The sequence below is a fragment of the Oryza brachyantha genome, chromosome 4 (genome assembly GCF_000231095.2).
Source record: "Oryza brachyantha chromosome 4, ObraRS2, whole genome shotgun sequence".
NCBI classification, from domain to species: Eukaryota; Viridiplantae; Streptophyta; class Magnoliopsida; order Poales; family Poaceae; genus Oryza; species Oryza brachyantha.
In genome coordinates, this window is record NC_023166.2 from 3,431,994 (window position 1) to 3,456,449 (window position 24,456).

The 24,456-nt window shown below is 39.1% G+C and overlaps 1 protein-coding gene across 1 annotated transcript; it reads right to left on the reverse strand.

The window, feature by feature from the left end:
- Positions 1 to 626: 626 nt before the first annotated feature.
- LOC102709360 (ABC transporter C family member 14-like) lies at positions 627 to 10,488 on the reverse strand. Its single transcript, XM_040523632.1, has 11 exons — positions 8,257 to 10,488; positions 7,053 to 7,373; positions 6,018 to 6,104; positions 5,062 to 5,688; positions 4,423 to 4,587; positions 4,030 to 4,324; positions 3,502 to 3,713; positions 3,018 to 3,323; positions 2,856 to 2,919; positions 1,839 to 2,078; positions 627 to 1,244 (listed from the first exon to the last, which is right to left on the reverse strand). The coding sequence occupies exons 1-11, from the start codon at positions 10,423 to 10,425 to the stop codon at positions 1,144 to 1,146; spliced, it is 4,587 nt and encodes a 1,528-aa protein (XP_040379566.1). The 5' UTR covers positions 10,426 to 10,488; the 3' UTR covers positions 627 to 1,143.
- Positions 10,489 to 24,456: the final 13,968 nt, after the last annotated feature.

The following is a 24,456-nucleotide window of genomic DNA, read 5'->3' on the forward strand; positions in this document are numbered from 1 at the left end:
ACTAATATAACAACGTTATATTATTCCTTTCTGTGTGGATGTATTTTGTTCACTATGGAAATGTTATGGCTAATGGTACCCAGTTCAATATCTATAGGTAGTGTATACTATTGCACTTTGTGTTAAATACGTGACATGTATAGATTCAAATCTTGATTGGATTTTTTATATGAAAAATAAATTTGACAAATCATATGTTATTAAGCATATTCTGACACCGTAATGTTCCAACATGCACATTACTAGTTTAATAAGCACATCTAGTAAGCATGCATCTATGTTATTTATTTTTGTACAGTAATTCTATTAATGGAATTTCCAAAATATTCAACCTAGCATGAGCTATAATCAACATAATTTTGAATTTGGAGAGAAACATTATTCTATTTTAAGCCTCTATGTTTTATATGTTAAAATTTATAAATGTTTGACCTTTCCAGATAAAATATACAAATTGTTCTATTGAAGGCAAACAGTTATTTTCCAGTCAAGGAATTCGAAGTTTTAAATTACCAATTTCAATATTACCACAAAATGTTTTAACAATGATAAATCCATAGCATTTTAATATAAGCAAGCATTATCTCCTTCCTTATTATAGTATAATAAATGACATTGATTGATTCCAAATGTTAATGAATGACCCCTACCACATGAGAGGTAAGACTAATATCAGCCATTATATCTACACACAACTGATGGTTCAAAACAAACTCGTGCACCTTCAAAAATTCCTGAATCCATACTTGAGGTAATACATTGTGATCCAATCATAAAAGATCTTCTTAATGCTAGAAACTAGACCATCCACGTATGTGTTATTAAAGGAGTTTTACAGTGCCTCTACTAATAAGTAGGAACTAATGTAGACCATTTGATTTTTCTAATTCAATTGATCATATTCTTGTACCGACGATAATACTAGTATTATCTTCATCTTCTGAACTTCTAAGAAAAATTTTGTAAAGCTACACCAAGATTCACACTTGGGTATGCCCTATGCCCGTATACATGAACATTGGTACGTATGATCATTCTCAAATTTTTGTGTTTAGTTATTGACAGATGACACATATATGCACTAGTGTCAACCTATCAAAATGACTCTTATTTGCATTAAAAGAATGTGTACAACAGAGGGAGTTACAGGTTGGACGAGCGATTGGCATACTCCTCGACCATTGCACCAAAGAGAGATGGCTGCTCAATCAATCTTGAGGGCGAATCAAATTCTTTTACCAAACCTGAACACAAATATTGCGACCTTAGCATAGCATTCTAGGGCACCAAAAGTTAAACGAAAAGAATAACTGAACAACATGATTTTGCATCTCCTCTGAGATAAACATAGAAATAGAAATACTGGTTACCCTAATCTTATAATGAGGAAAACAAATGTCAACAATGAAGAGCATTTTGAATGCATATATGCTACTCCCTTTCGCACAGTATGGCATTTTGGCTATGTCTAGATTAATCTATTTATCATGTATCTTGTTTATATATGTCTAAATTTATTAGCATCTATATAAATATAGGCAATAGTAGAAAGTCTTGGGCTCCCATCGTTTCGCTTTTTAGAAGAAAAAGCGAAAACACGTTTTTGCAAACAAAAAATAATTTACACGTAAAACATTAATATACATGTCCATAGCGACTGAAAAGCAAACGTTGTAAAACAAATCACGATGAAAAAACCACAAAATCATGTCCAAAATTATGTTTTCAGAATTAAATTTTGGCTTATAAGCAGTTGTAACTGCGATACGATGGGAGCCTTGTATTCTGAAACAGAGGTAGTGTTTTTTTGGCAATATAGTAAGGACTGAAGGATATACCTGCATCCAACACCAGAACTCTGTCACAGTCCATGACTGTTGGTATTCTGTGTGCAATGCTAATTATTGTACACGAAGAAAATTCTTGCCGTGTGATCTTCTGAATCGTAGCATCAGTTTGAGAATCAACTGAAGCAGTTGCCTCATCCATAAATAATATTCGAGTCTGCTTCAATATGACACGGCCAAGACAAAGAAGCTGCCTTTGGCCTACACTCCAGTTCTCCCCGCTATCAGCCACTGTGAAGGATCAAAAAAACAATGGCCAGTTGATTTTATAAATCTAAGTTGTTTGAAATGTATAAATTGATTTTTTTAGAAAAAATATTTCATTAAACATCTTTTATTATGATAAAGAATACCCTAGCTTAGTATTTAGTTTTGACATGGAAAGGCACGTGTTTTTTCTTCTATAATACACCAATGATTCATGCCTAGCTAGCTACTTCCTGTTATTTAAACATCTAACATATTTTATCAAATTACATTTTTAGATATGGAAGATGATTAACGTTACTCACACTTTTTTAAAATATATAACGTATTTTGTTTACTTAGGACAAGAGTTTGAACAAACATTACTTTATTGCAATATACTTTCTCTGTCACAAAATTGATGTTATTAGATTCTTATTCAAAAGTTCTCTCTTATAATTACACATTTACATCACATAAGTGATATTAATAGAGTAATCGGGTCAAAGTCATGTCCTAACAAAACAAAATATGCCTTATATTTTGAAATGAATGGAGTAATGTTTTGGAAAAGTTTGGTAGTTGGGTTTTGTAAATGATCAGAATCAGCAACATGCTAACTTCGTATATATACTTCTGGAATACTCCCTCGTTATGTAGGGAAATATTTTGTTTGGATACAATCATCATCTTGTATTTTGATCATGATTCCCTTATAAACTATTGTTAATAATAACTAAAGCAATATTTAAGTAATTAAGACTGAACGGTAAATGTAACTTATGCTAGCATAAATAAAGCAGAAGCATATAAGTAGCAGACCTAGAGCATCCAGCTTTTGTGGTTTTGAAGCAACTACATCTTTCAATTGGCAGCCTTCCAGAGCCTGCACGGATTGAAGTAAAATTCCCATGGCTAATTAATAGAATACACGCACACATTATGGAGTGAAGGCTGAATGAAGCATTTCTAGTTACACCGTACCTGCCATATCTCAGCATCTGTATACTGCCCAATTGGATCGATGTTGCTTCGAATTGTTCCTTCAAAAAGAACTGGTTCTTGAGGAATAATGCCGAAGCGGGACCTCAGATCATGCAGACCCAGTGTGCATATGTCTATTCCATCAATGATTATTTTCCCCTGCACAGGCTCTACAAGCCTGAACAATGCTTGAACCAACGTTGATTTTCCACTGCCTGTTCTTCCTACAACTCCTATCTTTTCACCACCATTGATGCGTACAGTTATGCCTTTCAAAATTAAAGGTGTATTTGGTCGGTACCTAACCTGGAAGTATAGAACTGTTATGTTGAGATGTTGTAAAGTAAGTAGAGAATTAATATTCCAATGAATTCTCTACTTTGTAAGGTGGATACTTGGATTCAATTCAGCAGGTATCACCGAATCCCTGTACAGAATAAAAATAAGTAGAAGGCCATGATGTCTCAGTACTTAACCTACTAACCTTTAAATCATCAATGTCAATATCTCCATGAGTGGGCCAATTTGTAGAACGATGGTTTTTTATTTTCCATGCTGGCTCAGAAGGAAGAGTACTAAACTGATTTACCCTCTCCACAGCAATCATATCGTTTTCTAACATACAGCTAATCGATATTGCGTAGTACACTAGAGAATTCAGGGAGAGGCCATATGAAAGAGACATGCCAACAAATTCTGCAAAAGCACAGTAAATATTAGTTCATCGAGCTTATATATGCAAAAAATTATAAATATAAACAGAATAAATTTTACTAGGCATATAAATTACAAAAATATTATTGCCAGCTGACCAAGACGGAAAGAGCAAATAGGTAGAAATAATCATGGTATAACTTGAACCGATATACTATCATTGAGACAAATAAAAACACATGGAATTAGCTACAGCGCTTTAAATTCATAATACACTAGACTGTTCTAAGATGATTGGTGTTTTTCACTTAAGTATGTACTGCCAAGAAAAATGATCAAATATATCATATATTGGTACCTTTCTTGATAAAGTTACTAGGCAGACTAATCGTGAGGAAAGCAGTAGTTGACAATACGAGTGTCCCAATCAACTCCAGACGGAACCCAAGCCATTCATTTGCTGCGTAGTTGTGGAAGTACATGCACAAACTTGAATTGATTCTGTCCAAATTTTCTTGGAAAAATTCTTTGTCCTTCTTGAAGCATCTTATGGTTGTAGCACCTTGAACAGTCTCTGAGAAGTGATCAATTACTGGTGCCTTTGTTACTCCTTCAAGCCTAGTTAGCTCTCGAGAAGTTGCAAGGTAACGATTCTGCAGATATAAGAAAAAAATTGAAAGTCACAATGAGTGTTGTGTCTAGGAGAATTAGCCGCAGTACCTGAGGCAAAATTGTTACATTAGGATCATACCCTGTACCAAATGTTCAATAGTAGAAGTGGAATTACAGCTATAACCGATGGCCAGGCAACCTGACAGGTAACGATTACGATACTTAATACTGAAATGTACATTGAAATTGTCAGACCGACAAAAAAGGACAGTACAATATCAATGGTTGTTTGGTCCGATGATGCCTGAAAAGGACAGGAGGGAGTATTTTGTTAGTACAGGTACACAAGACAAAATGAATATAGTGGCAATCTTTCGAGCATTCACATAAAAAAAGCAATAAAGTAAAACTTACTCTTTCCTTTTACAAATGGTGCAGTTTACGAGACCAAACTATTTTAACAATTTTACCATCCTTAAAGAGGTATCACTATTTTCTATGTAAAATTTAGTACCTTCTAGTATCTAAGATACTAGAAGGTACTAAATTTTACATAGAAAACAGTAATACCTCCTGTACCTCCTTAAAGATAAGAAAAATGCTCTTTACACTGAGGTAATGGGGTGTAAGAAATGTCCACACCAGTTTAATTTAATAGGAGAATAAGGTTTGGAGCTGAATAAACAATTAATTCCTACAAGTTATCGGTTACATCCATGAAGTTTGAGCAACTGGCACATGAATGCTATCAGCAAATGAACCATAAGTAGAGACTTACCCGACTGAGAATCCTTCCTGAAGGTGTGGTGTCAAAAAATGACATCGGGGCATGTAAAATGCTGTCAAACATCTTCTTGAAAAAGATCTGAGCAGTTTGAAGTCCCAAGACTGTCTCAAGAACAGCCTTGATTACTTGAAGGATAATTGAAACAGCAGCTATAGCAACATATACTCCCATAAACAAAGATGGATTAAATGGAATGCCGCCTGATGTTTCATATGACAGCCAGTAGTCACTAGCCATATCAGAAACTTGCCACACCAATGCAAAAGCGAACATGCCAACAACGCCCCACCAACCCCAAGCCTCTGTCATATACAGCTTGTAGACACGCCAACTTACTTGACCACTCCCTCTTTCCTCTTCTTGTATAATTTTGGAAGTAGCTGCTTCTACATCAGATGCAACAAGCACCTTCTCACCCTTTCCAATGGATCTGGAGCGAAGAGAAGGGGTTGTTGCTACCGCCTTAGGCTCTGATTCTTCAGTTTTGACAGCTTGTCGACTTTGATCCACCAGTTCCATTGAACTGTCATGAGCAGCAACAAGAGCCAAGAAATCCGAACTGGCATCTAGTAACTCATCATACTTCCCCGACAGCACAATCATACCATCTCTCATTACCTGCACTTTCACATGGAAAAGATTATTAAAGATCAAGTCAATGACAAAAGTATGAGTTCTAGTAGTGTTTCTTTATGCAAGAATAATTGAGCAAAAACTGCCTCCTACAGATGCTAATAAATCTCTTTTAGAAGGAATTGCATATAACATGACCACATGATAAAAGCATCCTAAAATTTCTTTCAGTGCACAACTCAATCGTTGGATCAAACAGTTTAAACTATATAGATGGGATATGGCTATGCTATAGTTTTTAAACATTTCTCAATACAATATGTTTTCTTTCTTGTTAGAACATAGTACAATTGTAGGTTTGTTAGAAGACTCACGAATATGTTATCCACATTATGCAAGAAATCCACTTGATGAGTAACAAGTAAGATGGTCTTTCCTCTGAGCATGCCTCTCAGACATTCCTGCAGCAGAAAGCTCATTGTTGTGATGGCAATCAAAAACATGTTAGCATAACAGAAAATACTTAGTTCGTCTTTTATAGTTATCTCAAGATGAAACAAATATCAAATAAAGTATGTACAATTTTTGCCTCTTACATACATGAGATTTGCTTCGGTCCAACAAAAAGTATCTCGAGGTACCGATATCTCGTGGTACCAAATTATTTTTTATCGTTGGATCTAACAGTATACATCTACTCAGCTAGATTCAATGGTGGGAAACGATTTGGTACCTCAAGGTACCGGTACCTCGAGGTACTTTTTGTTGGACCGGAGCAAATCTGTATATACAAACAAGCAACTTTTTACAGACATCACAGAAACTTTTAAATCAATTTATTTCATTGGGATAGCATAAAAAGATTTGCACATGTACACTGACGTATTTCAACTCTCCAAGGTATAAGTTATTATATATTGGCCCATTTTCTTATATATTATACCCTACATTCTTTTGATGGTTTCCTTGTATGTTATATATTTTTCATATAAATTTCAGTCCATAAATATCTACAGCTTTGCATTCAACATTAACGTTGAAATTTTGGATGTTTTACCATGAAAAGAAAAGTTTATGCTGATAAAACAATTCTCTTGCTCCTACTTCGAATGAAGATGAACTAGCCAGGCTGGAGCATTTCTCCTTTTGGTCCTTTCCCCTTCTCTTCTCTTACTAGCTAGGGAGCTGAAATTTAATTAATTAATAGATGGGCGCTGCTATTTAGTACTATCCATCGAATACAGTCATGTTTCTATATCATTGTGAACAAGGATTGAGTTTGCCCCCATCAGAATTAAAAATCATTCTTCATCGTTGAAACTATACAAACGCACTAAAGTAAGGTATGCATGCATTCACGCAGCAAAAATCATCAAATTATCAGTTATGCTGACTGAATGAAATTTTACCTTAAAGATGTTTGAACCAGTATGTGCATCAACTGCACTAAAGACATCGTCAAGGAGATATATATCGCAATTTTGATAAACTGCTCTGGCAAGCTGAATACGCTGTTTCTGTCCACCACTGAGATTGATCCCTCGCTCTCCGATCTCTGTCTGGTCACCAAATTCCATCATTTCCAAGTCCTTTTCTAGGCTGCAAGACCGCAAAACTTCTTTATATCGTTCACCATCCATTGGCTGTCCAAATAAGATGTTCTCTTGGATTGTTCCATTTTGTATCCAAGCAGTCTGTGCAACATATGCAGTGCTCCCACATACTCTAACCTGTGGAAAGGATAAACAAATGAAAAAACACGGTCAAGAGTACAATGCAGTTTACAGTCCATGGAATTTATCTAGACAATATTACTCTTTTGAAAAACCAGCACAAGCTGTCTAATGATCATGATCTACATAGGAAAAAATACTGTTCTGACAATTCATGGTGGGCTCAAAGCTGAAGACTGTATAGCAATCAAGGTTTGGTACTGTGAACAGTCAAACCCTACATTGTTCACAAATGTTCACAGTTTCCCAGAACTGTAGACTAACAATATAATCAGCTGTTGGACATTTTATCAAACATTCAACAGGCATAATCCAGGTCAAACCAACGGAGGCTTTGAGTCGAACAATGGTGTGCAGTCCACATTTGTCCTTATAAGGAATCATAGCTAGATTGTTGGTTTTTCCAACAAACTCGCATCATGGTCGAATGATAGGCCTCATCCATTTAACGACAGTGGTTCACTATCTAGCTACTTATCTTGTTAGGGATTTTGTTCCTTATACAAGCAGCCAAGCAGATTACCACAACCATATTCTGTTCTTCAAGAATTCCCAACCCAATCAAATGGTAAATATCAGATATAAGAATGAAATCAACCTTCTCTAGGTGTCAATTGTTAACTGGAAAACTGGCGCTGAAAACACAAGGCGACAACGCTCAAGTGGAACATATGGTCTTGCACTAAACCTGCACCCACCTACCCCTGGTATGTCAATGTGATCTAAACCAGCAAACGCCATTGCCATTTATCTTAAGTGAAGGTGTATTTGCCTACACCTGATTTTGGACTGATCAATCCAAATTTTGTAGAAATTCTGGTTTGATTGCTAATGGAAATGCTTTGGTCTGATGACAAACTGACAAGCATCAGAGACATACCTTCCCGGAGACCTTGTCCATCTCCCCCATGATGCAGGACAGCAGCGACGACTTGCCGGAGCCAACCATGCCGACCACCGCTGCAAGCTCACCCCTCCTTACCTCCATATTGATCCCCTTCAGCACTATCTCCAGAGTCGGCGTGTCCTCCACATCTTTCTCCTCATTTTCTTCTTCGTCATCGCCACCCTCCCCCTCTTCATTCTCCTTCTTGCCCCTCGCATCCCACGCAAACACGCCATCCCGCACCTCCACGACCACACCGTCGGGGAGAGTTTCCGTGTCGTCGACACGCTCCACCGTGGAATCATCAAGCTCCGCGTCGAGCAGATACCTGTCGAGCCTTCCCAGAGACACGGTCGCCTGCGTCGCAGAGGCAATCGCCTCGGGGAAGCTCTGCATTGGTACATCCAGCATTCGGAAGAACGCGGTGGCCGTGAACACCTTGCCGGCATCGAGCGTGACGCCAGTCAGCAGGCAGGTGCCGAACACGAGCACGGTCATGGCGAGCGGGCCACTCCAGAGCACGACGGTGTTGGCGCACATGAAGTACATGGACTTGGCCAGCCACCCGAGCTCGGCCTCCCTGAGCTCGCGAATCTTGGCGCCGAACGTCTCCTCCCACGCCTGCAGTTTGATCACGCGTATGTAGTTGAGCAGCTCGGTGATGGCCTTCATGCGCTCGTCGCGCTTGCCGAGGAACTTGAACTGGTACTCCAAGTTTCGGCGGTTGGCGAACGCCACGACCACGGTCACCACGGCGATCGCGGCGACAGCGGTCAGCACGGCGGGGCCGAGGTGGGTGTAGAGCAGGGTGAGAGCCACGGCGATCTCCAGCGGCATCAGCCACAGGTTGTGGAGCTCGTGCGTGACGTTGGCCACCTCTTCGGCGTCCACCTCCATGTAGTTCACGATGGCGCCGGCGCCATGCGCGCGGCGCGCGCCTGTGGACAGCCGCAGCGACTTGCGGTACACCGCCGCGAGCAGCGCGGCGCGGATGCGCATTCCAAGCTTCTGCCCTTGGAACTCGTAGTGGTGAGAAGTCAGCGCCTCGGCCGCCTTGCCGACGAGGAGGATGACGACCAGCTGCAGCCCTTCCGTCAAATCGCCGCCGCGGCGGACGAAATTAACGAACCTGTCCACGAGGGAAGGGCCGATATACATGACCGAGAGGTGCGCCAAGCCGAGCACGGCGGTGAACAAGAACTGCGGCCAGAATGACCGGAGAAGTGCGACGACCACGGGGTGCCCGGCCTTCGACCCCGGCGCCGGCGCCGGCGCGGGCCAGTTTGACACGAATACCGCGTACGCCGCCTCGGCAGAATCATCTGGCGCCACGGGTGGGACTTCGTCCGCGGAGAGTGCCGCCCTGGACCCCTTGGAGATGAGCGGGTTGATCCAACCGAACGTCGCGAGCGATAGCCACGATGCCGTGGCGTACGACGTCGCCGCCGCGCCGTGATCGGGCACGCACGTTCGGTCTTCGCCGTTGGCAATCTCCGCATCACCGAGGCCGGTGGAGCCCGTGACGGAGAAGTAGAGAAGAGGGAGCGACATCACCAGCCCAGCGAACGCGATGACATCGTCGGGAAAGATAGGCTCCCGAGCCGCGTAGCGCACAACAGCGGAGCCGGAGAAGAGCGCGGCGATAGCCGCGGTCCCAGCCCAGAAGAAGCGGAGGTGCACCGGGTGCGCTCGAGACACCGCCACCTTCTCCGCCGCGACGACCCTCGTGGCGGCAAGGTGCGCCACGGTATGCGCCGCGAGGAAGGCGCACTCCGCGGCGAGCCATGCCGTCCACGGGAGGAGAAATAGCGCGAGGGCGAGCAGCACCAGCGACGCGGCCGCGAGAGACACGGACGCAGCGAGCGCGATCCTGTGCCGAAACCTCCCGCGACGGGGAAGCGTACCCTCAGACGTTGGCGGGGGCGGCGGCTTCGCGAGCAGCGGCTCCTCCGCGTGGCCCCCGTTTGTGATCGTCGCGGTGCCGCGGCGAGAGCGGACGGCGAGGTACACCGCGGCGAGGAGGAAGGCGAGGTCGACGGCGCCGAGGATCACCCTCTGTGGGCAGGGAGCGAGGAAGAGGAAGGCGAGGCGGTCGGGGAGGGAGGACGGCGGCGGGGAGCAGGCGGTGGTGGACAGCCACCACGGGAGCGAGGTCGCCCGCATGGCTGGGAGGCGCCGTGGCGGTGACTGGTGCGGCGCGGCGGCCGGAGGGTGTTTACATCTGGGTCGGCGTCGGCGTGCGTGCAGAGCGAGGAGAGGAGGACGCGTGACGGTTTTGACGGCGAAGCAGAGCAGACCAGAGCAGAGCACGGGGAGAAACGCTGACCGAGGCTTAGGAAAAAAAGTTTGAATTCTTTATTCTCTGTACAGCTGTGCTCCGGGTACAGCACATTTCACCCGTGGGCTGAGTTCCTTCCCCGGACAGGTGGGCCCATCATGTCAGTTACTATCCGGAGTTAGGCAACCTGGCAAAAATAACATTTATCACCGTTAGAATTCCGTCTAGGGATGGACTTTAGCTCGCTTGACTCGTAACAAGCTCGACTCGGCTCGACTCGTTTTTTATTTTTCTAACGAGCCGAGCTAGCATTTAAACTCGTTAAATATAATGAGCTAGCTCGAGCTGGCTCACGAGCTGCTCGTAAGACTAATGAGCCAGAGCACACACCATAGGCCATATAGCCCATATACAATAGGCCACATGCCCATGGCCCAATCGTGCACACCAAACCCTAGATAGCATAGCATCCAGCACAACAACACAACACTCGCACGGCCGCACCCTAGGCAACCACCGCCGCACAACCAACCGGCTCTCTCAGTCTCTCCCACATCTCTCAACTCGACGAGATGACAACGACCAGGAGTCTAGGCGACGGCGGCGGCTCTCCCACCTCTGTCGCTAGTGCGCCACAGGCTCTCCCACATCCCCACCGGCGCGGCCTCCGACGCCGAGTCTCCCACCTTCGCCGTCGGCGCGCGGCCTCTGTCGTCGGATCTCCCACCGCCGCCAGCCCGCCTGGCCGCCTCCCGTCCCAGCCCGACGCAGTGGCGCTCCCCGACGAGCCGCGCTCCCCAGTCTCCCACCACTGCTGCGAGCCGGCCACCTCCCATCGCCGCCGGGTAGGCCGTCGGCTCGGTGCCTCCAGTCCAGGCCACGTCCACAGCTGCCGTTCTGTGACTCCGCTGTCTCCATTTTCCATTTCTCACATCTATTCATAGCTTTTGAGTTTGCCGATCTGTTCATAGTTTTGTAGTCTGTAGATGCTCAACTAGAGCTTAGGGAGTTCAACGGAAGCAGAAATACATTTCTTGAGCACATATCAGTGTGAGATGGATGTTGATGGTTATTGGTAACTCCGATTTTGCTTGTATAACTTGCTGCAAATTTGTTTGGGGCTAATTTTACCAGCATTGGTTCACGAGCCTAACGAGCCAGCTCGAGCTTTCAAACGAGTCGATTCAAGCTGGATTTTTAGCTCGTTAAGATAACAAGTCGAGCCGAGCTAGCTCGTTATCTTAACGAGCCTGACCGAGCCGAGCTTGCTCGATATCCACCCCTAATTTCGTCGATTCTTAACATTTAATATATTATTCATATTATAGCATTTAATAGAGAAATAACGATAGAACTCTAACAACAATGATATTTTTAGATAAATTCATTTATAATCACTTTGTTCAATGATATTTTCTAAATTAAGTATTTGTAATTAGTATTTATTAGATTTTTTCTTTTTTGTCACGTGTAGTTTTGCGGTGGTCTCGGAACAGCGTGACAAGTGGGGCATCTCGATATCTGGGCCCACACGGTCATAGGCGTACGTGGTGTGTGGCCCTTCGTGTCAAACAAAGAGATGCGGCGTCATTGAATTTTCGCGCGGTCGCCATGGCTGAGGCTGCTACCCTACCCGCACCGTCGTCGTGGATTTTCAAATGGAACATTTGCTCTTTTTTCCACGTGAGCAATTGGAAATTGGAAATTGGAATATACTCCTACGCTCTTTTTTCAAACGAGAACATTCTGTTAGACTATCTTCTCTAAGCAGCCGGATTTACTGGCTTGGGTGTTAAAAAGTTAAATTGTTCATTGGTGAAAAATTATGAAAACACGCCCAAACATCACTCTTATTTGGATAGTCCTCCCTATAAATTGATTTATTGCAAATAATCTCCTCTAATCTATTTTTGTTTTAGAATGCTTTCTATCACCGCCGCTCACATATTAATTGGTGTGGTTTTACTCATTTTATGGTTAATATAGTTATAAAGCTAGCTATATCAACCGATCTTGACAAGCAGCGAATAGCGATTGCTGATATGTGACCTGGACATGGGTGTCATGTGCATGGAGCCGCCATCACGGTGACATTTGGAAGATTGAGCTCCATCTATGTTGACGCACACTCATTAAGTTCACATTCAATACCGGCAACCAACGACGCTATCTATAATATAACCACGTCTGATAATGTCAATACATCGATCATATTTGTCGACCTACAAATCTAAGGTATGAGTACCTAGCTCACTTGCATTAAGTTCATCGAGAATAATAATACTCATCTATTACTTGCTAGCCGACCTTTATTATTGTCAACAAACACAACCGATAGTCCATTCAATCCACTAAGACAACATGTTCTATATTGGCTTATGTGGGTTCGGTTGGGTTACCGTCGGAGTGGATAAACATGCCTAGTCACACATATTCCTGAGTGATCATAATAGGGGTACACTAGAACGGAACCGGTTATCTCTAACGGGCTTAAAGTATCATCTCTATCGGGCATGACTCCCGTCACTAAACAAAGGTCAGGAATGTGAGAAAATATCTCAATCGGGCATCCGTCCGTCACAGATGATACTCATCTCAATCGGGCCTAAATTATGGTCCGTCACAGATGACTCTCATCTTTGATGGGCCGTAATTATGGCCCATCACAGATGACTCTCATCTCTGACGGGCCACAATCTAGGCATGAGTATAATCCGAAAAAAAGGAATTTTATTATCTGTGGACTCTCATCTCTGACGGGCTATAATTGTGACCCGTCGCGGATGACTCTCATCTCTGACGGACCTAGATTATGGCCCGTCACAAAAAAAATAAATTTTATCATACGTGTGCCTTTGGTCATCTCTGACGAGCATTTGTTAGGCACTCATTGCCTTCCCGGTAGGTCACTCATCTCTGACGGGCATTTTGTTAGCTTTTGTCCTCACTCGTGTGACTTCCCAGTAGGTCACCCATATAGGAATTGCTCTAGGCTAAGCACATTGCTTCCGGAAAAAAAATTGTTACTTGTTGGTATAAGTATCCATTTAATCCTATTAACCCCTGGGCTAGAATGTCACATCCTAACATCCCCAATTCATATACATTCATTCATAAACATAACCATCAATATATTAAACACAACCACATTCATACAAATTTTACTTTGGTATTTTTCTATATAACATTTTTTGAACAATTTGAATTCAAATTTAAAAATATGACAACTTTAAAAAATATTTTCAAATAATAAATGATTTCTGAAAAAGTTATCAACAAAAAAGTCGTATAACTCATCAGTATCTATAACTTTTATTTTGTGAATTTTTCCATACAATATTTTTTTAAACAATTTATATTTGAATTTGAAAATATGACAAATTCAAACGATATTTCGAAATACTAAATGATTTCAATTGAAAAAGCCATCAACAACAAAGACGTATAACTCATCAAGATTTATAACTTTTACTTCGGAATTTTTGCTATATAACATTTTTTGAACAATTCGAATCCAAACTTAAAAATATGGCAACTTCAAACAATATTTTCAAATACGAAATGATTTCAACTAAAAAAGTCATCAGTAACAAAGTTGTATAACTCATCAATATCTATAACTTTTATTTTGTTCATTTTCCTATACAACATGTTTTTGAACAGTTTGAATTTGAAAATATGACAACTTCAAACAATATTTTGATATACTAAATGATTTCAATTGAAAAAGTCATCAACGACAAAGATGTATAACTCATCAAGATGTATAACTTTTATTTTGGTCATTTCTTCATCCGATAAAGTGATAGTAACATTATTCACGAAATTCACATATTTCTCATCTGGTTTATAAATTATAACACATATATGTCAATTTTATGAACAATGTTACTAGAACTTTGTCGGATGAAGAAATGACAAACATAAAAGTTATAGGTCTTGATGAGTTATATAACTTTGTTGTCGATGACTTTTTTAGTTGAAATCATTTAGTACTTGAAAATGTTGTTTGAAGTTGTCATATTTTCAAATTCAAATTCAAACTGTTTTGAATAAAGTTATATAGAAAATGACCAAAATAAAAGTTATAGATCTTGATAAGTCATAAAACTTTATTGTTGATGACTTTTTTAAGTTGAAATCATTTAGTAGTTGAAAATGTTATTTTGAAGTTGTCATATTTTTAAATTCAAATTCAAATTGTTCAAGAAAACGTTATATACAAAAATGACCAAAATAAAAGTTGTAAATCTTCGTAAGTTATACAACTTTATTGTTGATAATTTTTCCATTTGAAATCATTTAGTATTTAAAAATATAGTTTGAAGTTGTCATATTTAAAAATAGTCATGAGTGACGGGCCACAATTTAGGCCCGTCGGAGATGAGGGTCATCAGTGGCGGGCCATAATTTAGGTCCGTCAGAGATAAGGGTCATCCGTGACGGGCCATAATTTAGGCCCATCAGACATAAGGGTAATCAGGCCCGTCAGAGATGAGAGTCATCCGTGACGGGCTATAATTTAGGCCCGTCAGAGATGAAGGTCTTCAGGCCCGTCAGAGATGAAAGACATCCGTGACGGGCCATAATCTAGCCCCGATTGAGATGAGTGTTATCTTTGACGGACTTGATAGTTCGGCCCGATTGAGATGATTGAGACAATCTCAATCGGGCATACATTTTGTGTCTGTCACAGATGAGTATCATCTCTAACGGGTTCTAAACATATGCACCTGGATTCGGTTGTACGACTACATCTACAACGGACTCATTTTAGGCCCGATTGAGATGACTTCGTTCTGACGACCTAATAGCCTAGGCATACGATTGACCGTCAGAGATGAAGGGATCTGTACTAGTGGTAAGTTCAAATCAAAATGAGTTAGGAACGAGGTATTTACAAAAAAAATTATTTATAGGGGAATCAAACTAAGAGTGGCATTTGAAAGCTTTTTGCAAATTTCCGTTATTAACATTGTCGGCTATTATGTAAGTGAAGCTTTGAGCGTGTGCAATATTTCTACGTATCCACAAAGATCTAAAGTTTTCCATATCATTGTATCTCTGCATGAAGAAGAAAAACGAAGCTGATGACTAATCTATCGCCTGTACCTTGCCTGTACAACATGCGATGCAGTTCGCATGTAGCCCATGTTAGCAAGAAAAGATGAGTTTTATATGGCTACAACAACGATGACAATTTTCCCATAGTTCAGTGAAGGGTTATGGTTAGCAGGCTACGCTGGCACAAGACAATTTTTCTAGAGCAATTTTATAGTTTTTGAGAAGGTACATATGTGGAGATAGCACTACCAAATTTTACACTAAAATTTTGCCATCAAGGTAAAAAAGGTACCAAATTTTATATTAAATTTTTTCTATCGCATAAACAAAAAAAAGAAACCATGTGAGTATAGTGATTATATATATATCGTTACCACTCAATGCCTAAAGAAGCAGAAACAAAGTTGCAGTAGATCAATCCCACAAAATGTGTGGACGTAGAGTAAGTAGTAAAACTCAGCAACTCAATCGTCTCCCATTCGCACCAATCACTCCTTGTACGAACACGTCAACCAATACTACAACACAACAACGTCTCTATGGGTATCCCCATTTACATAGGTATAATGCTGAACGTGAGTTTGCTAAAACTTACGCAATGCTAGGGTTCGACTCATGGAGAGACAAGTAGTTATGGATTTCCTGTATCTTTCGATCTCACAACCCCACCCCTCTAAATCATAGAGTTTCTAACTAGGTCTATTGTACCCACCAAGAACTCTATCTTGATCCCTATATGAATTGAGCTCATATTTGATCTCTATCCAAGTATGTTATTCCAACTTGTTAAGTGTGTGACTCGATAGATTTACATACATCTAAATGCAAACAAAAGACATTTCCAAATCACATGTCAACAACAGTCTCTAGTAGACCATATCTGTTGGAATTTTAAGGCTTCCAACATTTTTATATATTATTGTATTTATTTCAACTCAAGGCATGTGGAATATACTAATACCACATGTAATGGTATTGATGCAGAACTTTAACATGGAATTGAAGTGGAATTTAACTCGATGCTCATGCGGAATTAACTTGAGGAATTACTACTAGAGATGCCGAGAACGGTTGGGCTAGAATACGAAAGAGGAATTAATTGAGATATACTCTACTGGAATTTATATGTGCGTACATATAATCAAATCTCGGAAACGACACACTACAAAATAGATGGGTTTATTTCTGGAATTGGGTCTATAAACTGTTGACCCACATGATCATATTGGAATTTATCTCGGACACAATATGATCATAGCACATAGCTCAGACATGTGTGCTAAGGACTATTAAATTGTAGACTCGTATAACTGAACCGTTTGATCATGGTTATTGACATGGTTCAAGAGTCTAACGGGCATACAAGAAATAGATGACAAATATTTGTGAATGGAGTCTATAAAAAGGTCTCTACCTTCTAGCCACGTTATGTATTGTGAGAGGCACCATGAAAAAGGCAGAGGAATAGAGGATAGACTGTCACTTTTCACAAAAACCTTTCAATATTGACCTATCGGTGTACATAAAGATCATATCACTTTAACACGTAGTGTATATATAAATCCCTTTGCAACATTTTATTAGTTGAGCTCAAGATGAGATGTGTGTCATCATTTTGATTTTTGATAGCTCAATGATTCTCTCGATCATGTGATAGATGAAGCCAGGGTTCGCGTTACCGCGGTTACCGCCACGGTAACCGCGCCCTCCGCCGAGGCACGGCTTCAGTAAGCCGCGGTAACCGAATTTAAATTTGAGGAGAATTTAAAAAATTTGAGGAGAATTTAAAAAATTTGAGGAAATTTAATGAAAAAATATATGTTGTATATGTTGATATATAGTGTAGTTTTGTCAAAGAAATTAATGAAAAAAATGTATTCCCGGCGTAATTAAAAATCATAAACGAGTATTTCGGGAAACAAAATTAAAAAATAGCCTATTGCAAGTAATATTTTATAGGAAGATGGTCAAGAATATATTGTGTTGAGTCATTATTAATTTACACTAGACACTTGGGTACATAATGTTGAAATACAAATATACAACGATGGATATATGAAAAATATATATAGAGAAAAATTATACGTGCATCTTAGTACATACATAATAGTTTTATTTGTAATAATGAGTAGTAGGTATAGTTGTGACGCAGTAATCAAAATGAACTTGTTGTTACTTGTTATTGGAGTGAATTATTTGATGAAGGGTGATATGTCGGTGTATGTTTGTATGTTGCAATATCAAGAATTTAGAAAATGTCATGTGAAATTTTCTTGTTTTCCTATAACATGTACTATTATCATAAATATAGTTACAAAATATTTTCCTATTTTTTATGTATTTTTTTAGATTTTTTAAAGTTTTTTTTTCATTTGACATCACATCCGCGGTCTTCTCGCGGTAACCGCGGTTTTGGCTACAAAAACCGCGCTGTAAGCCGCGGTAACCGCTGTTCTCATGTGTTGTTCCAACAAGTAGTTACCACGGTTTTCGCGGCTTAGCGCACGGTAACCGCGGCAAACCGCGCGGTAAGCCGTGAAAACTGCACGAGTTTAAATTCAAAATTTTTGGATTCAAATTCATCACGGTTTTTGCGGTTTTTGCGGTTACCGTGTGGGATCCGCGGGAGCGCGGTACCACGGTTTTGGTGGCTTGTGCAGGAAGGGAAACCCTGAATGAAGCACGAAGCTCATGTAGTTGGTTCCATTTATTGAAGCAGTCAAGCAGCTAGGAGAAATGATTCGGTAGTTCTGTTGTATTAGTGAATTTGGGGAACTTTTTATGCTCCTTTTTTCATTATTTTCTTGATGTATGCATATTATTTGTTCAAGCAAAGCCAGTAGCAAATGGATATTGTTTGAAGGAGGGACGCAATGGTGACAAAATTTGTATCATTTCATTAACATTTGATTAGCAGTAATTATCTAAAGGCTAATCAAATTGTTGTAACTCATGTTCAGGTCACAGTACACACAAAGCTAGATTTCACTTTGGACCATACACAATAGCATGTGCATCATAATTAATTCGTTGATCAATGAGATGTAGTCCACTTAATAGGCAAACTATTATATATACTAGTGGTTGGCTTTACAAGGGACCAATAGCTAGTGAATAATGCAGTATAAGGTAGTTGGTACAATTTAACAAAAAGACAAATATCTAGTGAATACAGTATAATGTTGTTGGCACAGTAAACAAAGAACAAGTATACTAAATTTTTCTAACAACATTAATGGCCGCACCACTCAGAGAAAGATCACAAAAGAGCTAGCTGTTAACTTCAACATTTTTTCAGAGAACAATTTTACCTTTTTAAGAAGGTATCGGGAGGTTGTAAAGTTTTGGTATCTAATACATTAAAATTTTAGTACCTTCCGGTACCATCTTAAAAACCGTAAAATTGCTCTTTTTCATATTATCAATAGCTAGCTAACAAAGAGATAACTTATACAACATGTTGGCTACAAGTCGGTGACAAGTTATCCTTGATTATAACATCAAAATATTTGACATTTACATGGGTATAGCAACTATTGTGATCAATAATGACCAATATATTTATGGCCATTTTGGTGCACAATATTTCTCACAACACAATCAGCAACAGTCCGTGTTAAGTCATGGTGCTGACAACTAAAATGGACACCTAGGCTGAGATACCTAATGTAATTAATCACTAAAGGCCCACGAACAGGAGCATCGACAATATGACATTTAACAAAAGGACAACTAAAATGAGATTGAAATTATTGATCTTTATTTACCAACTGCCATCTTGATCACCATTTTCAACATAGCATACATGCACGGAAAAATCAAGATGCTTAAACACATAAGTAAAGCTGATATGCAATTTTTCTAAGTGAACATGCGAATGTTGATCAAGTTGTTTCTGAATAACACTCTATGTCGAGAGAAAAATGTTCAGTTTGTAAATGTAGTATTCTATACACTGTTATAAAAAAATGAACTGTTTCCGTTAAAATGGCATAGTGATCAGTGCAATTATAATCAAAATGTTTCAGTTTTTTTTCTTATTTTGATCCCACTGAAACCTACAGCTTCTATGCACCTATGTCACATATTTTTAAATGCAAACAATAGTTTTAGTGCAAATATGCATCAGTTTTTAGTCCTAAATGGATGATCAAAGCTAACTGCTAATTAGCTTAAATAGAATTCAGTGCAACATTTATAACATTATTTTTCAGTGAAATGAAACTAAAAGAAGTAATCAGTACACGTTTTTGTAGTAGCACTAAAATAAGTTATCTGTACGGCAATTTCTACGACAAATTTGAATAACGCCCAAAGAAACAAAATCAAATAACAAGATTAAAATGGGCGTTGGTCCTGCCGGAGTGCCGGTCGTAGTGAAAGGGAAAGCAGGCTGATTGGCCATGGCATACTCTCAATTGTTACTGTGCTTCCATCAAGATATAAGAAACTAGAAAAAAAATTAAGGTTGAGGCCTTTTGTTTGTTTCTCTTAAAAATCATGCATGTGGTATGATGAAAAATAAACTCAAATTAACCAAATCCAATGTGAAATATATTTTTTAAAAAAAATTACTCAAATTTCAACTAAAAGATATGAGTAATTGTATCTGGAGAGCAAGTATGAAACTCAACCAACCCATTAAATGAATCAGCTTTCTCCCCATTCTTATTTACAGCTAAAAGAGGTTTAGCTATAGCTGTATAGAGCCTACACGCACAATATCTCCAAATTCCACTCAATTTGCACTCAACTTATATATTACATCCATTTTTACCTAACAATAATTAACGGATGCATAGTGCTGCTGATAGCCTCACATAGACATGAATAAACCAGGGGCGTCGTTAGAATTAAAAAGAGGCGACCGATCCTGAAACAAGTTGCTGGTGGCGTCGGAAACCAACACCTTATAATTCCGTTTCTGCTTATATTTATAAGCTAAAATTTAAATTTTTAACCTTAAATTTAAAGTTAATTTAGAATTTTCTCATCACAATTTATGTTCGAGTATTTGTATTTAGATCACTAAGAACATTTATATGAAAATTTTATTTATAAATTATATTTTATTTATGAATATACCGTTTCACACCATTATCCCCTGAGTACCTTTATATGAATATGGACGTGCATCGTACAAACGTCAGAAGGACAAGTGCTTGCAATGATCAGAGGAGGTGGCACAGCCTCCCTCTTTATCCGACGAGACATGGTGTTGATGATAGAAACTACTCTCTCCGTTTTATACTTTCTGGATTTAACCAGATCTATTCATATATATACCAATATATATATTTTGTATATGTGTTTAGATTCATTAGCATATAAATGAATCTAGATAAAACCAGAAAGTCTTACAATATGGAACGAAACGAATAGATTTTTGGGTGAGATTTTCTTGCTGAGGCATGAGAGGTTAGTTAGGGAGTGTGGGACTATCGGGTGTTGGCCCCATGAAAGTTTCTTATTAAATAAATATTTTTAGCAAATAATTTTATTACTAAATCACTGGCCAAAATTTTTTCAAAACTAAACCGTTTGGCCACGCCAGTGTTAGATGGCGTAGCAAGACAACGCTGTCACACCGTCTAGTCGGCATGTCATAGCGTGGCAGTCTTGCCACGCCAATGTCAGCATGGTGGCAAAGCATTGCTGTCATAACACCAACAATGACATGCAAGCCGTTTCTTCAAGCCAATGTCGATGGCATGGCCAAAAGGTTTATAAGGTGAAAATATTTTTCCTATAAAGTTAGTAATAAAATTATTTATTAAAAATGTTTAGAAAAAATTCCCCATCAATTTGATGGGAGGCAACCATCAACGGGCGGATGGGCACTGTGGATCAACCACATGAAGGATAATGTATTTTGGAGGCTGCAAAACACAATTATGGCGAATAGTTGGAGACAACTTATGGGTGTGAGCGTACAGACGACGTACAGTAATAGATTAGTCACTCAGCTTCGTTCTCCCTCCACATAGGAATTGAACCACATGGCATATGTTTATTTATATATTTATTGTCTACCGAGTCAGACTATTCTTCCTGCTCGCACAATTGTTCCCTCAGCTCTAGAAGGACTTCAATTTTACTCTGTCTCATGCATAATAATTTGAGCTAAAAAGAGTAGAACATCATTTGCTTTTTTTAACTCCAATGCATGCATTAGTTTTATACTTTGCCAAACTATGCGATATTAATTGCTTGATAGACGAAGTACGGTGGGGCGAAGGGAGTAATTTCTATGGTAAAAGAAGGCTAGACCCATAACACTAAGGCCTTGTTTAGTTGCCAAAAAGTTTTGGCAAAAGAATCACGTTGAACGTTGATCTGATATCGGAAAGAGTTTTTGCACGCGAATGAAAAACGAATTTCACACCTCACTTGGAAACCGCGAGAACGAATCTTTTGAACCTAATTAATCTGTCATTAGCACATGTTGGTTACTATAGCACTGCTAGCTAATCATACACTAATTAGGCTAAAAAAATTCGTCTCGTGATTTTTCTCATAACTGTGTAATTAGTTTCTAATTTTATCTATGTTCGATGCTCTATTTAAATATTTAAAGATTCGATGTGATGTTTCTGAGAAATTTTTTTTAAGGCCTAACCCTCGGTACCTCCGTATAGGCATGAAGCTGAGCGACAAAAAAGTCCCCAACATTTATCTCTCTTCCACCTAGACATAGGTGGTGTTTAGATTAAGAAAATTTTTGGGAGAAGTGTCACGTCAAATATTTGACCGGATGTCGGAAGGGGTTTTCGGACACGAATTAAAAAACGAATTTTACGGTTAGCCTAGAAACCGCGAGACGAATCTTTTGAGCCTAATTAATCCGTCATTAGCACATGTTGGTTACTGTAGCACTTATGGTTAATCATGGACTAATTAGGCTCAAAAGATTCGTCTCAAGATTTTTTACATAACTGTGCAATTAGTTTTTTGGTTCATCTATATTTAATACTTTATTTAAGTGTCCAAAAATTCGATGTGATGTTTTTGGAAAAAAATTTTAGAAACTAAACAAGGCCATATATCTGATGCAAGGATTGCTATAGTCTGCTGGTATGGACTCGATGTACTTTCTCTTACATGAGAATTTCCTACCCAAGAACTAATTATTAGTTTTATAACTAGAATCTACCTAAATCCTACGAAATGTAGTAACTAATTATTAGTTTTATACCTTTATACCTATGTTTTTGACGTGGTTACTTTGTACCAATCATTTAATTCAAAAGATCTATGTAGGTTATATGTTTTGTTGTGATTTATTTTATCATTAAAAGAACTTTAACTACATCTTATATTTTTTACATTTTTCCACTAGATCTTTAATAAGACATAAACAGTGTCATTAAGTAATTTAGGTTTTTGTTTTTTTTTCGTAACTCAGCTTTACCTTTTGGACCTGGACCTATAAGAGTAGAAGTGAAAGCTTTATGATAAATCCTTTTGAAGTTTATGATAAATCCATGTGTGCCTTTTGTCTTACAGGGCACATGTATGGACTTTGGGAAAGCATTACAAAATACGATTAATCATGGGTAACTGATTTCACCCGTTAGAAATCAAATTTAATGGACAAATTTCAATGGTCCATCTGTTAAAAAATATGAAGGATTATACTCTTTTCATTTGTCAGATTTTGATATTTGCCTAAAAAAAGGGATCTTGATATTCCGAGGAGGAAAAAATTAACAAATATCACTTCAGTCACTCAATCACTTAAGCTGTCAGATTTTGTACTTTACTTCTGTTAAATATTCTAAAATATAGTAAGGTCCTGTTTGGTTTCCTTTTAGTTCTTCCATTTTAAACTCTTTTAGTCCCTAAAATCCTAAACAGGGGACTAAAAAATTATTTGAGGTGCTAAAAAAGTCTCTAAATGAGATGCTTATTTGAGACTAAAGGGACTAAAAGCCAGCCGGTTCCACCCAACCACTCGGAAGAGAGAAGAACGTGCTGAAAAGTTCCTACTTTTACTGCTCATTAATCGCCCTTTAGTCCTTTAAACCAAATAATAGTTTAATCATAGAACTAAAGGATCCAAACAGAGCCTAATAGTCATCATCTCAGTTATACTTTTTTTTATTGCTATATTAGTTTTTGATAAAATTATCATAATAACTTAGGCTACTATTCCGTTTATATGAATGGGGTGGCATAACGATTTTAGCGAAGTTATGGATTTAACGCCGCCCTCTGCCCCTATTTTCGATATTTTTATGTTACAGTGTGCGTACGCATGCATCTTTCATATGATTAAAAAAAGACCCATTCCGCTGCCTGTGCTTTTGTAAAAGGCAAATATTCCCCCACGCATTTAATTAAACCCGCGTCATTGGTAGGAACCCAAGCAGAATCTGTCGAGGTCATTAGGAAGCAAAAGTGAATTAGGTCAATCGTGTGGAAATTTGCGTTTGGTCTAAAGCTAGCACTTGAGTAGTACTAGAAAGCAAGGGCACTATACGAGGCTACGTGATATTGCAACCCGTAGATTAGCATAGCATACAATATGTAAGTGAAGCCTCGTTTAGTTCTCCAAAACTTTTTTCAAAAACATATTTTTAACATTTAAATGAAACATTAAATATAGATAAAATAAAAACTAATTGTACAATTATTAAAAAATTGTAAGATGAATTTAAGTCTAATTAGTTCATGATTAGCCATAAGTGCTACCGTAACCTACATGTACTAATGACGGATTAATTATACTCAAAAAATTCGTCTCGCGGTTTACAGGCGAGCTGTGAAATTTATTTTTTCGTTCTTATCCGAAAATCCCTTCCGACGTCCGATTAAATTTCGAGGGTACCCTTTTGTCAAAAAATTTTGGC